Consider the following 16,458-nt stretch of genomic DNA (forward strand, 5'->3'; position numbering starts at 1 on the left):
TTTTTGGTAAATACACCAACCGACTCTCCTTATGATTTTTTTAAAAATAGTGAAATATGTTTGTGCATGAATGCGATAAGCTCTGAATTACTTCATCCTCTGTGATTAGCTGTGTTTTCCCATTATTCCAAAACTAGGAAGTTGAATAGAGAACAAAATGAATGCATACTGAGCAGAACCCTCTCCTGTGCCCTCCCAAGGGAATTATATTCAGGATCCATTTATAGGTACAGCCTAAGGAGAGGGGGGAACACTTCAAACAGTGTGGCATGACAGGAAATACCAGTGATAATAAAGAGTATGTAAAAATAACAGCGCTTATCTTTTCAAGGCATTTAACAACCGCAACTTTTTTGCCATTTTTTGTCTGCGATAGTAATATATTTTTCAAATGTATCACTTCTGACATACGACACCTTCTCCTTTGCCTAATCTTTCCCTTTGTCATTTCTAGAACCTTCAGGGGAAGAAAAATTCCCTATTTTCGCTCTGTGTTAGTTCCAGCGTGAAATATTTCTTTAAAAACATTTCTCGAGTGCCTGCTCCATGTCTGGAAGTACATCGTAACCGAGAGAGAAACGGTCCCTATCTTCACAGAGCTCACAGACCAGTGGAGCTTTATTGCACAGACATCCTTGTCTTGTCCCTTCCTGGTGTTCCTGCAAAGCTGCACCTGGTGGGCCACCAGCTCCACTGGCCCTAAGCGCCACACTGACTCACAGTGGACATCATGTTCGATGATTTAATACTAACTTGGAGGGAAAAATCTGGAAGGTAGAGTCTGCACGGTTTTAGGGGTCCCCTTAATTATGGCGTAAAGGAAGTGAGCCCGTATCACCATCCCAACCTGAGAGCCTCTGTACTCACTTGTAGATTCCAGGCGTTTGACATCTCTCGACGTTTCTAAGAAATACCGCCGAAGAACAAAGAAAAGGATGCCAAGGGGGATCAGAGGAATTGCGATCCACGGAATGACAGCCACCGCCACGCCCACCACACCAAGAACCTGTAGAAATGTCTGAAACAGGGAAAACAGAGACAGAGGCCTTCTTAGGAAGAATTCACTTCAAACACGGACTTTAATGGGTTGTTTTGTTAGGATTCAAAGACCTGTTGGAATAGAAGGGAATGTTCTCCCATCAAAGAAATAACAGGGGGCGCCTGGGTGGCTCAGTGGGTTTAGCTGCTGCCTTTGGCTCAGGTCATGATCACAGGGTCCTGGGATTGAGCCCCGCATCGGGCTCTCTGCTCAGCAGGGAGCCTGCTTCCCCCACCCCTCTGCCTGCCTCTCCAACTACTTGTGATCTCTCCGTCAAATAAATAAATAAAATTCTTTAAAAAAAAAAAATAACAGAATATTATAGGTGGTCCTGAGGATATTATCTCATACTTGCGATGTGCCAAACACGGTAAGAACTTTCTAGATACAAGTCCTCCTAACATGCTCAGGAGGCCTAGGAGAGCGGACTTACAATCTTCCCTATTTAACAAATGGAAAGTTGGAGACTCAGAGAAGCAGGACTTGAATCCCAAACTATCATGAGTCAGTAGATACCGTCAGGGAAATCAGTGAGTGGGACTCACCGATGAGGAACCCCTAAGACTCAACTACACGTGTGGGGATAAAGAAGTGGCTCATTACAAATCCAGTAGGAAAATGCAAATGCATTTTTAATTAAAGTATGGGTGACACGCAGGGTTTCCTCAGTTTCATGTGACAACACAGCAATGTTCTCACCCTGTGCTTAGACTGTGCTCACGTGTGTGGCTCCATCTGCCCTACCTTTGGAAGTGGGGATTCCCCTTTCCTGGTTTTCTATCCACAATTACCATTTACTGAGTGTTCACTGCGTACAGGGCTACCCGTTATGTATTTCACATGTGTTAAGTTATTTAATCCTCAGAATAGCCCTACGGAATACTGGCACTATCTCATTTTACAGACAGAGACTGAAGCATAGAGAGAGGAAAAGCGACTTGATCAAGACTGCAAAGCCAGAGTCACCAGAGACAGGGAGCCGACATCATTAGACGTCCTGATCTATTTAAGCCAGCCCTCGACATAATGCAACTTTTTATTATTCGGGAATACAGTCTTGACTTATTTGAGCCCCCTAATTTGTCCTTCATTTTTCCTCTAAAGACCTTACTGAAGGAATCTCAGAGTTCAACCAGGATGCCTAATAAAGAAAGAAGAGGAATACAAGGCAACCCATCTTTGGTATTTCTTAGAAATCTGATGAAGAGTTTTGATAATAAGGAAACACAGGTCTTAAAATTTGTTTTTAACGTTTTATCATCCACGCCAATGGACACATGAAAAAGTGCTTGACATTACTAATCATGGCGGAGATGCAAGTCAAGATCCATGATGAGATACCACCTTCTACCCCTCAGAATGGCTAGTATCAAAAACACAGGAAATTACAAATATTGGTGAGGATGTGAAGAAAAGGGAACGCTCACACATCACAGGTGGGAATGCAAACTGATGCAGCCGCCATGGAAAACGGAACGCAGGTTCCTCAAAATTGGAAATACCATGGGACCCAGCAACTCCACGAACTGGGTATTTACCCAAAGCAAAGGAAAACACTAATTTGAAAAGGTATGTGCCCTCACTATATTTATCACTGTATTATTTCCAAGAGCCAAGATAGGGACGCAGCCTGTGTCCCTCAGGAGCTGAATGAATAAACCAGAATGAGGTCTGCCAGTTGTGACAACAGGGATGAATGGAGAGGGTATGCTGCTAAGCAAAATAATGTCAGAAACATACCCTATATGATTCCGCTTACATGTGGACTCTAAAAAGGAAGCACACAAAAAGCAGAAACAGACCCATAAATACGGAGAAATGATGGTTGCCAGGGGGAAAGCGGGTGGAGATAGGCAAAATGGGGCAAGGGAAGTGGGAGACATAGGCTTCCAGCTATGGAATCAACGGGTCACAGGGTCAAAAGTTACCGCAGAGGGAATAGGGTCAATGGTACTGTCGTGGGGGTGTATGGTGACAGATGGGAGCCACACGCGTGAGCACAGCCTAAGCACAGGGTGAGAACATTGCTGTGTTGTCACATGAAACTGAGGTAACCCTGCGTGTCAACCATACTTTAATTAAAAAAGGCCAGCACGGCCACCACATTTTTACAGGCCAGGCTATCCCATTTCTGAAAAAGATTTCGAATGAGAATATGACAAAAAATTGGTTTTACTGCCAAAACCACCATAAATATTGTCATCTGGATATTTAAATTTTCTATCATTAGGGTAAATATTTATAATCTTTATTTCACAGGCTAATGGCGGTCACAAGAGCCGGCACCATGGGTCGGGTGTGAGCGCACACAAGGCGCTGAGTGGAGTTCTGGGAATGCTTGATGGTGACCTTGATCCCGGGAGATGATTTTATCCCGGGAGAGGATTTTACCTTGGGAAATGATATTGGTGAAAAAGACCAGGAAGCCTAGAGACCCAAGTCACTGCACGAGGAGGATGGAAGTGTCCATCTTTGTCAGGAAAAGTGGGACATCATGGGGCACAACCTCAGGTGAGAGGAATGCAAGGGACACTTCGCGTCTGCTGGCCAGGACAGCAGAGTCGTTGAGTGGTGGGGACAGGCACGTTCGCATGGCATGGGCCGAGGGCTCCAGAGTTTGTGAACTCAGATGGACACAAACCCAGGACCCAGCGCACCAGCCACAGAGGGCTGTGGAAACATAGGGAAGAATCCACAAACACGTTTTAGAAGGTTCCGTGACTGATGAAAGAATTTCGCAGGCTGGTTTAACAAACAGAAGGAGCGGCATTGCACAGTAGTGCTCACAGCTGATGGACATGCCGGCCCAAGAGCGAGCCGCGTCGCGACGGTTGACCTAGGTCGTTCTGTGGCCTCTCAGAAGGCGCGAGCCCGGGCAGCAGGCCCGGGGCGCATCTCCGAGGAAAGGATTAGCAGGGTAATGCCGGACAGAGACACAGGTTATCATCTCACAGCTATTTCCAGTCAGTTTTCTCCGAGGGGCCTCACAACCAGCTCCTGAATGAGAAAAGTAGGAGCTGTCATTTCCATTTACAGATAAGGGATGTGAAAGCTGGAGGTTAAGTGGTCATCCCAAGATCTCCTGGGATGTTGCCGTGTTACGGAGAAAGCCAGGAGGAGTGCCTGTGCAGGGAATCCTGCAAGCAGCCAGAGCATGGAGACAGGAGGAAACTTCCAGAACTATGAATGTGCGGATGGGAGCCCCAGGGAGAAGCAAACTGCATTATTTTGATGTAGACTCAGGTGCTTTTATGGTTTCTGCCAGTCTCTCCTGTGGTATCCATACATAACCCAAAGCAAAGAGGCATGGAATTCTGAAGGAACAGAGTCCCATCGTAAATGGAGCGAACAGGGCTGTCTGGGCCTCTCTACTTTCATACCTACACCTGACCAGTTTCTGACAGCTACTGGATTAGCTGATGCATTCCACCCTCCTACAACAATGAGGAAGACAAGCTTCTTCCTTCATGCTCATGAGGTCCTTCTAGCTCCTTCTATGTCTGGTCTTAAGTAATCACTAGGCTTGCCACTATCAATTGTCAGAAAAAAAAATCCGAGATGTCGTTAATCATAAAAATATAAAAATTGACAATTTGGGGGGTGGCTGGGTGGCTCAGTGGGTTAAGCATCTGCCTTCGACTGAGGTCTTGGTCCCAGGGTCCTAGAATGGGGCCCCAAGTCGGGCGCCCGGCTCTACAGGGAGTCTGCTTCTCCCTCTCCCTCTGCCTCCATCCCTCTCCCTGCTCAAGTTCACACACTATCTCTCTCAAATAGATAAAAATCTAAAAAAAATATACAGTTTTTTATGGGGTGCCTGGGTGGCTCAGTGGGTTAAGACTCTGCCTTCCGCTCAGGTCATGATCTCAGGGTCCTGGGATCCAGCCCCGCATCAGGTTCTCTGCTCAGCAGGGAGCCTGCTTCCCGCCCCCCACCCCACCTCTCTGCCTGCTTCTCTGCCTACTTGTGATCTCTCTCTCTGTCATATAAATAAATTTTTTTTAATGTACATTTTTCTCCAGGAGACTAGTCTCATTTGATTGAACAACTATTCACCAGTTTCAATGATCTGGCTCTCCCTAGGGAGGCGTCCTTTTATGGCTAACCCAGCCTACCATATTACCCGGACAGCAGAGGGAGGCTCAAAACACAGGGCTGTGCCAAAATGGCTCTCCTTTCTTGGGCAGCCACTAAAGACCATGAACTGCTACTCTTCGCAACTCCCTAGTTAGGTTAGGCCTTTCAGATTTGATGCCCCCGAATCCCAAAGCAATTCCAAGAGGGTTTCGGTAAAAGTTTTATTTCCTCTTGTGGGTCAGGCTTTAGCCAGCCTCACAGTGAATTAGTTGTTACACTATATGTAAACACATAATGTATAGGTTTACATTTATACATGTGTATGTACAGACATATGTTTATCTTCTACAGCAAGCAATTTTTTTTTTCAGTAATCTCTATGTCCAATGTAGGGCTCGAAATCAAAACCCTGCCATGAAGTCTCATGCTTTACCGAGGGAACCAGCCAGGCACCTCCAGCAGGGAAACTCTTTATGAAGTTGGCAAAGGGCAAAAACGGTATCCGAGCAAAAAAGGTATTTTTCCGAAGGGGGAAACAGAAGATTCTGGTGGAAAACAAACCCTTATCCCTTCCTTAAAGCCGATCTCATTTCTTTCTTCCATATTCTCAGGAATTCCAAGGAGCCCAAAGGGAGACACTCAGTTCCTTCCATCTGATTGGATTCCAAGCCCATTTGCTGACCTATGTCCTCAGCCAGTGCCTCTGTACCTCTGATCTCGATAAGGCACAAAGAGACGATGATCTTTACACAGCAAGAAACACATTGACCCAGAAGCTCCTGAGCCAAGCCTTGCTGCCCAAGACCTAAGGATAACCTTTATTTTGATAACCTTGCATCCCAACTGGAACATACCAGTTAGGAATTCGATCTCAAATCTAGGAACCCACAGGTAAAAATACAAACAATTCTTGAATGTCGTTCACTTGAGAGGACATGTGACTTTTTGTACTTCAGAGTAATTCTGTAGCATATAGAGAAGGTCAGCCTAGGCCTGGAGGGGAGCTACATTAGCCTGGCACTGTGCTGTCTGACAGGGTCGAGGACCAACCCTCATGAACAGGAACAGGAGAAGAAACCCATTTCACCATTTCATCTTCACTGGGATACCCCACCAACATAAAAGGCTGAGGAGAGGTAGTAAGAATTCAGTGTATAGAAAGTGCCTAGCTGCCCAAACTTAACATCCTAAGTACCATTATTATTACCCTTCTGTGTGCTCTGGAAGCCAGGAGGCAGACAAGGAGGGATGCTTCGTTAACACTTATAAGCCCAAAGAATCTTAAAAATATCATGGAAGTTGGATCCTGAGACATGGCTCCCTTTAGCCACTGGAAGAACTTGGTGCTACCCAGGGACACATGAGAGCAGATGTGACTGTTCCCTGCAGGTGGTGATAAGATCACCTATACCAACACGACCATGGCGTTTCTTCGGCTGTCATATCTGAGGTCTATTTTGTGTGACTATGCACGTTTGAAATGTGATGACCAATAAACCTCACATGGACTACATTGTTCAGTCTCCATTTTCACCCCACCTGGAGGCCTCCCAAAGAGAACCTCAGGAGAACGAAGGGAACTCAACCTTTTTGGAGATTTTTTTCTTTTCTTGTTGCGTATTCTTTTTCTGCTTCAAGCCTCGCTTCTTAGTGAAGACGTCCCACCCTGAAATTACTCAGCTCATCGAGGAGCGTAAGGAAAAAGGTAGAGAACCTCCAAATCAACAAAACCAAACCAAACACCAGATTATTCAATATGGCCAAAGGAAGAGACCAGCTTGGCATTTTCTACTTCATGCATCGTGAGCCGGTGTCGGTATCAAGGGAAATACAAAAGCCAGATTTTGTGCACTAGCAAATTCCAGGAAATTAAGCGGTGGCCACTGCAGGTTGGCCTTCTTGCACAACTACGCCGCTTCAGATGCTGGGAGGACCCTGTCCCCGTCCCCTGTGGAATGGACACCTAATGAGCCTCTCTTTCTCAGAAAAGAAGCTGCCCTATGAGTGGCTGCTCTTTCTGATTAAACCACCCGGGCATCTAAATAAACTGGTAATGCAGTTTACAAAAGCAATAAAGGAAAAAAATTCTAACTGCTTTGATTGAAAAACTGCCCAGTTACAAATCTTGAGAAAAATGTCATTACTTTATTGCTAGCACTGATGGCAAATTTTCTCATAGCACTGAAGAAAATCTCCGTACCTACTTAACAACCAAAGAAAAGGGGCGCCTGGGTGGCTCAGTCATTAAGCCTCTGCCTTCAGCTAAGCTCATGATCCCAGGGTCCTGGGATCAAGCCCAGCATCGGGCTCCTTGCTCAGCGGGAAGCCTGATTCTTCCTCTCCCACTCCCCCTGCCTGTATTCCCTCTCTTGCTATCTGTCTCTCTGTCAAATTTTTATTAAAAAAAAAAAAGAAGAAGAAGAAGAAAGAAAGAAAGGTGTGGTGCAACTGTCCTACTCCGCCCAATACCAACAATGGGTAACATTCCACGAGGCTTGCCTTGTGTCCAAGCTCGGCAGTATTTCACACGCTCTGTGTCATTTCATCCACAGGTTCAAGGCAAGCAGAGGGATTATCCCCTCCACCCACCAAGAAGGAAGCTGATGCTCGGAGAGGTTTAGGGATTTGCCCAAAGCTACAAAATTCAGAGTCAGCCCCTGAGGCTGTTCTTAAGATCTCTACATGATACTGCATCCCATATAAAGATTCATACCTTAAAAATACCTAAATACACTCCTGTTTTATGTTTTTCCTTTCTTTTGCATTTTCCAGTTTTGTGGGGTTTCCTGCAGTTGTATCAAGTCTCCCCTGTGAAGTGCCCAGTCCTAGATTCCCAGCTCTTAGGGAACAGTGTACTCGGCTCACAGAGCACGGCTGATCACTAAAAAGGTCCTAAAACACGCAGTCTAATAGAACACACAAACACATGCTGATTTAAGCAATATTGTTCGATAAGAAAAAAAAATTTCATAAGATGAGACGTAAGCCCAGAAAGCAAACGGATTTGGGGGAAGTAGGGGAAGAGCCAATTTAACTGAAATAAATACACAAAACCCAAAAGCATAAAATGAGACTATTCTGCGTGCTTCGAATTTGTATTGGGATGGTGGTAAACACAGTTTCCCCACAACAGGTCTTCTTCTAAAATTACCACTGTGTCCCTAACCTTACAGATTGTAATGTATTTCTTTTCATAAGCACAAGTAATAAATAAAAATCTGGTTGGTCTGTTTGGCATTTAACTACCAACTGCTTATAGCCCTATAGGAATTCCTAGGTATCTACCCACAATTTACTTTAAACTTAATTCCACGGGATTCTGTTCCTGCTAGTCTTTGTGAAGCTTGTGCCAAGGAACATGTTTCCTATAAACAGCAGTAAAAATGTATTCTTCTTATTTTATGCAAATAACTATGTCATCCATACTTCTGGCTCACCCCATTCTTATTTGAACTCTTGCTTGCTCTCCGACTTCTATTAGGCACAAAGTGAAATGTGTATTTAATCAGGGGGCCACTTAGTGCGTAGACAGTACTTTTATTATCTGTTTACAGTATTAAAAAATAAAATCGGGATCACTAAGACTGCAAACACCTCAAAGGAATCTCAAAGCTTTGAATTCTGCTGTCAGTCAGACTCTTACGAATTCTGTTCCAAGTTCTGATAAGTACAAATCATCCAGATTGCCTTAAACGATTACTGATTTTGCAGAAGATAGGCCTGACGTGCAATAAACAAAGCAAGATTCACTTCTTGGCAAGAAAACGTGGCAAGATTTTCTTCTGATTTAGAGAGAAGAAAAAAAAAAAGCAATGCCTAGTTTTTAATCAGAAGCTGTTTACTGATGTGGGTGTTGGAGAGATTCTTCTACCTATTTATTCTGGAAACATATGAGATTAAAAAAAATAAGCTTTCAATGAAATGACGATCACACAGATTGTGTTGCTGGCTAATACGATATGTTTGTGGAGGCTGTAAAATTTTGAACAGGCTAAACGAAACTCCAAGTATTAGGAACTAAAATGCAATTCCCATCACCTCCTCATTACTCATCAATGACCAGATATATAAAAGCAAAGGGACAAATATGAAAGGCTCTTAAATATAAGCTCCTAACCCTTAACACCGATCTTTGGTTCATATTAAGGCGGCAGGTGTAGGGGACATGCTTATATAGGGATTCTGCTTGTCTCGGGGAGTTCAGAAATCAACTCTGGTTCCCAGAGCCCTGCTTTGTCACTTGGTCTCTTCTGACTCAATCAGCTCTGTTAAATCAGAACTTTATGGAACACTGATGTGTTATTTGTATGAAGACAACTATACAATCTCTCTTTAAGAGTAAACTATTCTAAACTTGTTATTTCCTTGAGATATACTAGTCACTGTTCTCACCCTCCATTTGTTGGTCTTGGATTTTTACGTCCACACCAGCTCTTAATCCCGAGTCATAGCTAACTCCACTGAAAAGTGGATGGGTGCTGTTAGGCTTACAATTTTTTTAAAAAAGATTTTATTTATTTGACAGAGAGAAAGAGAGAGACCACAGGCAGGCAGAGCAGCAGGCAGAGGGACAGGGAGAAGCAGGCTTTCCATTGAGCAGAGAGCTGGACGTGGGGATTGAAACCAGGACCCTGGGATCATGATCGGAGCTGAAGGCAGCCGCTGAACCGACTGAGTCTCCCAGGTGACCCAAGCTTATAATTTATTAACCAACACAATATAAAGCATTAGGGAAACATAGTGCACTTCTTCCTTTTTTCTTTCTTTCTTTTTTTTTTTTTTTTTTAACCTTCAGCATATTTCCTTTGTCAATAGCTTCTTTTCTATCTTTTCTTACTGGTACAGCTTATTTTGAAATTCAAGGACGGAGCCCATGTATATGCTACTTTTAAAAGACGCACCTTAAAAATAAAGGTGGGAAGAAAAGGTTGGAAAAGGGTATCCTATGAAAACACTAACCCAAAGAAAACTGAAGTATTTATCTATACCACACTAAACAGAAACATTTATGCTAGGATGCATTCCTAGAAATAAAGCAAAACATTTCAAAAGAATAATTTGTCAATTTATCCATTTTTTTATACACACACACACATACACACACCCCTAAATTTATATACACCTAATAACACAGATCCAAAATATATAAAGCAAAATCTGACCGAACCCTGGAGAAACAGACAAATCCATAACCATAGTGGGGGATTTTAACCAAGTTATTATCTCAATATTTGCTAGAATAGCACATAAAGATTAAAAATACAGATGTGAAAACATGAACAAACTTGATCTGATTGAGATACAACACTGCAGCCAATAACTATACAATACACCCTTTTCAACTAAACATAAACTGGGCTATAAAGCAAACACCAGCAAACTTCAAGGGCCAGAAATTATACAGAATATATTTTGAACTAAGTGGATTTAACAACAACAACCAAAAAATCCATTACCTAAATATAGCCAGAAAGTCACTAAATAATTGGATATTCAGTAATACACTTCCCTGACATCTGGTTCAAAGAAATTATAATAAAATTAGAAAATACATTGATATAAAAGAAAGTAATAATCTGCTAATATTAAAATTCAAGGTCTGCAACTAAAGCTGTATTTAGGGGTAAATTTCTACCTTTATTTATTTTGTTTTTTAAAGAAGGGCTACAGGTGATACATAGGAAATCTTTACCTTTCTCTTATATTTGCTGTGAACTTAAAGCTTTTCTTAAAAAAAATACAGCCTTATTAAAGGGGGTAAAAAAGAAAGGCTAAAAGTCACGGGTTTAAAATGGGCAGGGGCACCTAGGTGGCTCAGTTGCTAAACATCTGGTCTTTGGCTCGGATCATGATCCCAGGGTCCTTGGATCAAGCCCCACATCAGGTCTCCCTGCTCAGCGGGAGGCCTGCTTCTCCCTCTACCACACCTCCCACTTGTGTTCCCTCTCTTGCTGTCTTTTTCTCTGTCAAATAAATAAATAAAATTTTTAAAATAAATCAATTGAAAAACAACAGCATATTAAACTGAAGTATACAGAAGAATAAAAGAGAAAACTAGACATTAATGAGAAGAAAACTAACTTCCAAGGAGAAAGCCAACAAACCTAAAGCTTGACTCTTTAAAAGCATCAATGAAATTAATGAACCCTCACCAAGATTGATCAAGGAAAAAAAAAAAAAAGAGGGGAAAACTACCATTATCATGAGTTAAAAGGGGATAACACGGCACTTGTACTGATAAATTTTTAAAAGAATTTTTTCAGGTGGCTCCACGCCCAGCATGGAGCTCAACACGGTGCCTGAACTCATGACCCCAAGATCAAGACTTGAGCTGAGATCAAGAGTCCAATGTTCAACAGAGTCACCCAGGCACCCCTCAAATTACAAAGTTTTAATGCAAAGGAAAAATTTCTTGAAAAATGATGTACCAAGACTGACAGAAGAAGAAAGAGAAAATCTGAATAATTCCATATCAATTTAAAAATTTGAATGCATAAACTTCTCATGGACGTTTTAGGCCCAGATATCCTCCCAAGTAGATTGTGCAAAAAATTATACCAACTTCTTCCAGAGAATTTGGTCCACCTCCATCACGATATAAAAACCACACAACAAATTCAAAGTAGTGATACATGAATAAAATGTGACAAGATGGGGTGCCTGTGGCTCAGTCAGCTAAGCAACTGCCTTCAGCTCCAGTCATGATCCCAGAGTCCTGGGATTGAGTCCCGATTCAGGCTCCCTGCTCGGCAGGGAGTCTTCTTCTCCCTCTGATCCTCTTCCCTCTCATGCTCTCTCTCTCTCAAATAAATAAATATATATTTTTTAAATGTGACAAGATGACCAAGTGGAGTTTATACCAGGAATGTGAGGTTAATTTAACATGTAAATATCAATCGGTATAATGTATCATGAGGAATCATGTATCTGAAGAAATGTAGAAAAAATATTTGTCGAAATTCAATATCTATTCTTTTTTTTTTAAGATTTTATTTATTTATTTGACAGACAGAGATCACAAGTAGGCAGAGAGGCAGGCAGAGAGAGAGAGAGAGGAGGAGGAAGCAGGCTCTGTGCTCTGCTGAGCAGAGAGCCCGATGCGGGACTCGATCCCAGGACCCTGAGATCATGACCTGAGCTGCAGGCAGAGGCTTTAACCCACTGAGCCACCCAGGCGCCCTCAATATCTATTCTTAAAAAAAAAAAAAAAAAAAAAAAAAAAAAGATAAAAATCCTCACCAAATGAGGAATTAAAAAAAAAAAACTCTTAAAATCTGGTAGCAGATATCTACTCCAAATTGTAGTTAACATCATTCTTAAGCGAAAAATATTAAAAGATTTTTGCTTTAAGATTATGAGATGATCTTATCTCATCATTTCTATTCAACAATGTGCTGAAGCTCTAGCTGTCCATCCACAGTAGTAAGTTAAGAAAAGGCAAAACCAGTCATATATTTTAAATGAAGAGGTAAAATTACAATTATGAACAGCTGACATGATTGTATAAGTAGAAAATTCTACAGAAAACAAAACAAACACCAACTCCAGGAAATGCAAAACGAGCTCTCAAGTTCAATGACACAATGCCAATATACATAAATCAACTGTATTTCTGTACACTAGGAGCAGCAATTGGAAAGTGGTATTAAAAACAATCCCATAAGTAGAATTAAAATACAACAAATACTTAGAATAAATTTAACCAAGAGTGCAAAATTTTTTAAACATAAAACTATACAACATGCCTAAAAAAAGACTTGTAAAAGAGGAGAGATAAGCCATATTCGTAACTGAAAGAGGTCATATAGCTAAAATCTACAGCTAAAAGGAAATATCAAAATCCCAGCAGGCTTCTATTAAAAAAAACAAACTGAAAGGCTTCTAAAATTTATATACTCTAGTAAAGGATCTAGAACGACCAAAACAATCTGGACAAAGCAGTAAAAAGTTACTAAATTTCAGGTCTTACTAAAAAGTACAATAAGGACAACTGCAGTGTGGGTCTAAGGACAGATACACAGATCAGTGGAACAAAATAAAGAGACATAGACTTGCTCAGAGTCCAAGGATTTTTACGCAAGGTGCCAAGTCAGTTAAATGCATAAAAGTCTTTTCAGCAGATACGAATAAAATAACTGGGGAGAATCAAACAGAAATGAACCTCAGTCCATACACAAAAATTAATCCACGATGCCTCAATGTTTAAAAAGGGAGAAAGAGGAAAGTTTCTTCTCACCCCTTAAAGATACAAAAAGATTTCTTAGGATAAACGGACGGACACACACACACACACACACACACACACACAGGGACTACAACCAAGGGAAAAGGAAAATGCGAACATGTGACCTCAACAAAATTAGAACTGTTCTTCATTAACAATATAAAGAGGCAAACCATAGACTGTACGAAAAGTAGTCCAAAAAAGGTCTAGATTAGAGTATTTTTAAAAATCTAATGTTAAGAAATGTACATAAGGGCACCTGGGTGACTTAGTGGGTTAAGGGTCCAACTCTTGACTTCAGCTCAGGTCACCATCTCAAGGTTGAGGGAGGGAGTTGCATAAAGGGCTGCACTCTGGGTATGGACCCTGTTTAAGATTTTCTTTCTCTCCCTCTTCCTCTGCCCCTCCCCACCACCCCGGGAATCTCATAAGTGCTCTCTCTCTCTCAATAAATAAATAAATAAATTCCTATAAATCAATGAGAAAAAAAATTTCTTAAGGTTTAAAAAATCAGCAAGAGATCTGAACCAATATATCACAAAAGAAGATATCTGAGTGGCCAACAAGCATGCAGGAAAAAGAGCTCTGCGTCACTCATTAATCATCAGGGAAGTACAAATTAAAACCACAAAGAGACTAATCTCCAGTAGAAAGGCCAAAACCAAAAAGGCTGCTAATACTATTGCAAAGGTGTAGAACAGCCTGAACCCGTCCCATATAGCTGGCGAGTCTATAAAATGTTGCAACTAGGGACGCCTGGGTGGCTCAGTTGGTTAGGCAGCTGCCTTCAGCCCGGGTCATGGTCCCAGCGTCCTGGGATCAAGTCCCACATCGGGATCCTTGCTCCGCAGGGAGCCTGCTTCTCCCTCTGACTCTGCCTTCCACTCTGTCTGCCTGTGCTCGCTCGCGCTCCCTCTCTCTCTGACAAATAAATAAATAAAATCTTTAAAAAAAAAAAATGTTGCAACTATTTTCAAAAACCTTCATGGTAATTTTTTTTAATGTTAGCACACACGGACCTTATGACCTAGCCTTCCTAGGTGTTCGACCTAAAATAAACGAAAACACATGTCCACGTCAACACTTGTGTTGGAAGATTCATTGTTTAAAAACTGTCAACAACCCAAATGTTCGTCAACTAGGGAATAAACAGATTGTGAGATCTTCATTCAATGGACAATCATTCAAGGAAAAGAAAAATGAATCATGCGACATGCAACAGGGATGGGTTGCAAAAAGATGCTGACAAAAAGGTGGCAGCCACAGAAAAACACGTACTGTACTGATTCCGTTTATATGTACGTAGCCTGAAAATAAGAATACTGATTCCCTGTCAGGGGAAATCCAGGAGAGCTGGGGGTGGCGAAGTCTGGGAATTAACTACAAGGGGTGAGAGAGACATTCTGAAGTGATGGGAAGGTTCCACGTCTTATTTCAGATAGTCTGTCACAGGGAGGCACACAATCATCAAAACTCCTCAAACAGGGGCGCCTGGGTGGTTCAGTTGATTGAGCAACTGCCTTGGGCTTGGGTCATGATCCTGGAGTCCCGGGATCAAGTCCCACATGGCAGTGGCGTGGGGGTGGGGGTGCCTACTCAGCGGGGAGTCTGCTTCTCCCTCTGACTCTCCCCCCTTTCATGCTCTCTCTCTCCAATAAATAAAATCTTAAAAAAAAAAAAAACTCCTTGAACTATTAAAAAATATTCTATTGTGTATAAGCAATACCTCAGTAAAAATATCAACAGACTAAAAAAAAAAAAAGAGAGATTATGACAAGGAATTCCTTTCCCATTCCTTTGTCATGCTCAGGCAGGCTTTGGCAGCATGTGAATACACAGCCATAATGTCACATGGTGATTTCCTGGGGAGCCCTGTGGGGAGGGAAGGGGAAGGCACAGGCAAGGGCTACTGGTAAGCAGCCTGCACGCCTCAGACAAAAAATGGCCGCTGTGCCGCGTCCGGCGTATCTGCCGTGGAGCCCTGGCCCTCAGCTTCAAGGCCAAAGATGTTCTTATCTCCTTCGTGACTCCATGCAAATGCCGATCCGAGAACACCAAATCAATGAACCCACAGAAAGGGCTCCAAGAAACAAGTGAGTCATGACACTCGCCAGCAAAGACAATACAGACGACCACGAATCATGTTCCACAGCAGACTGGAGAGAGAGACCCACACAGAAAACAGCGAGGGCAAGACTTTTACGACGGCTGAGGCCAGTTCTCCAGCCCACCCCTTTCCTCTTCCTCTCATCCTGAAAACCCCCAAAGTAGCTAGAACTGAAGGAACGTGATCAAGAACAGCATATGGAGACTCTCGAGGTCGTCAAACTCAGCAAATATTTCGCCACGTGCCTCCCCCGAGCAACAACTGCCCATTTAGCCATTCCTAAGGGATGCAAGATGGCCCGGCGAGAGCCCCGGGAGTGAGTGCCCACCCTTCTGCAACGGACATCACCCGACAATGCCGCCAAGTTCTACGCTCTGCGCAATACCACCACGCGGGATGAAAATTAGATCCTTTTTTTTTTTTCTTCTTTAGGTCTTAATTAGCTTTTTCGTAAACTACAAACATTATCATTGGCGCACACATGCTGGGACAGACAAATTGGACGCTCGTTGCCAGCCTGGGAGGGTCCCCGGGGATTAACAGCCAGGATGCTGATGCTGATGTTGATGCTTCTCTAATTGGGCTCACTAAGCATCAGGCTGGGGAAATACCGACCGGCTCATCTTCCTTTAAAAAACAAGACAGGTGAAGGAATCACATGAGTGGGCTTGTGTGAATCCTATCACCCCGATCTCAGAAACCTAAAGGTCAAGTGCTTGCAGATATTTCCAGGAACCCAGATCACCAGATCACCTTCTCTTAGCAAGGAAACCCACTTCAGCCTGGCAGTTTGCACGAATCCTTCCTGATGGCCGGGACTGGCCGTGCCCTGGAATTTTCCATCCTTGCCATGGCTCCGGCTAAAGGGCTTTTTGTTGATTTTTTTAAAAGCAGGAAGGCACTGTGGGTTCCGTGCAAATGGAGGGGTTTACTTTTAAAGAGTCGGTAAAACAGAGATCTTCCAAATGAGGGCAAGGCAGCCTAACGAACCATCTCCTTTGTCCAGTGGGGATT

At 42.7% G+C, this 16,458-nt stretch overlaps 1 protein-coding gene across 4 annotated transcripts in view; it reads right to left on the reverse strand.

The window, feature by feature from the left end:
- ABCC4 (ATP binding cassette subfamily C member 4 (PEL blood group)) overlaps nt 1-16,458 on the reverse strand; it is a 246,336-nt gene that overhangs the window by 58,159 nt on the left and 171,719 nt on the right. For all 4 annotated transcript variants that reach the window (XM_082700685.1, XM_082700688.1, XM_082700687.1 and 1 more), the window contains exon 21: nt 868-1,018. In XM_082700685.1, coding sequence (XP_082556811.1) covers nt 868-1,018 — 151 coding nt within the window. The remainder of the gene's footprint in view (nt 1-867; nt 1,019-16,458) is intronic.

This window comes from Mustela nivalis, assembly GCF_964662115.1.
Source record: "Mustela nivalis genome assembly, chromosome: 15".
Classification (NCBI taxonomy): Eukaryota; Metazoa; Chordata; class Mammalia; order Carnivora; family Mustelidae; genus Mustela; species Mustela nivalis.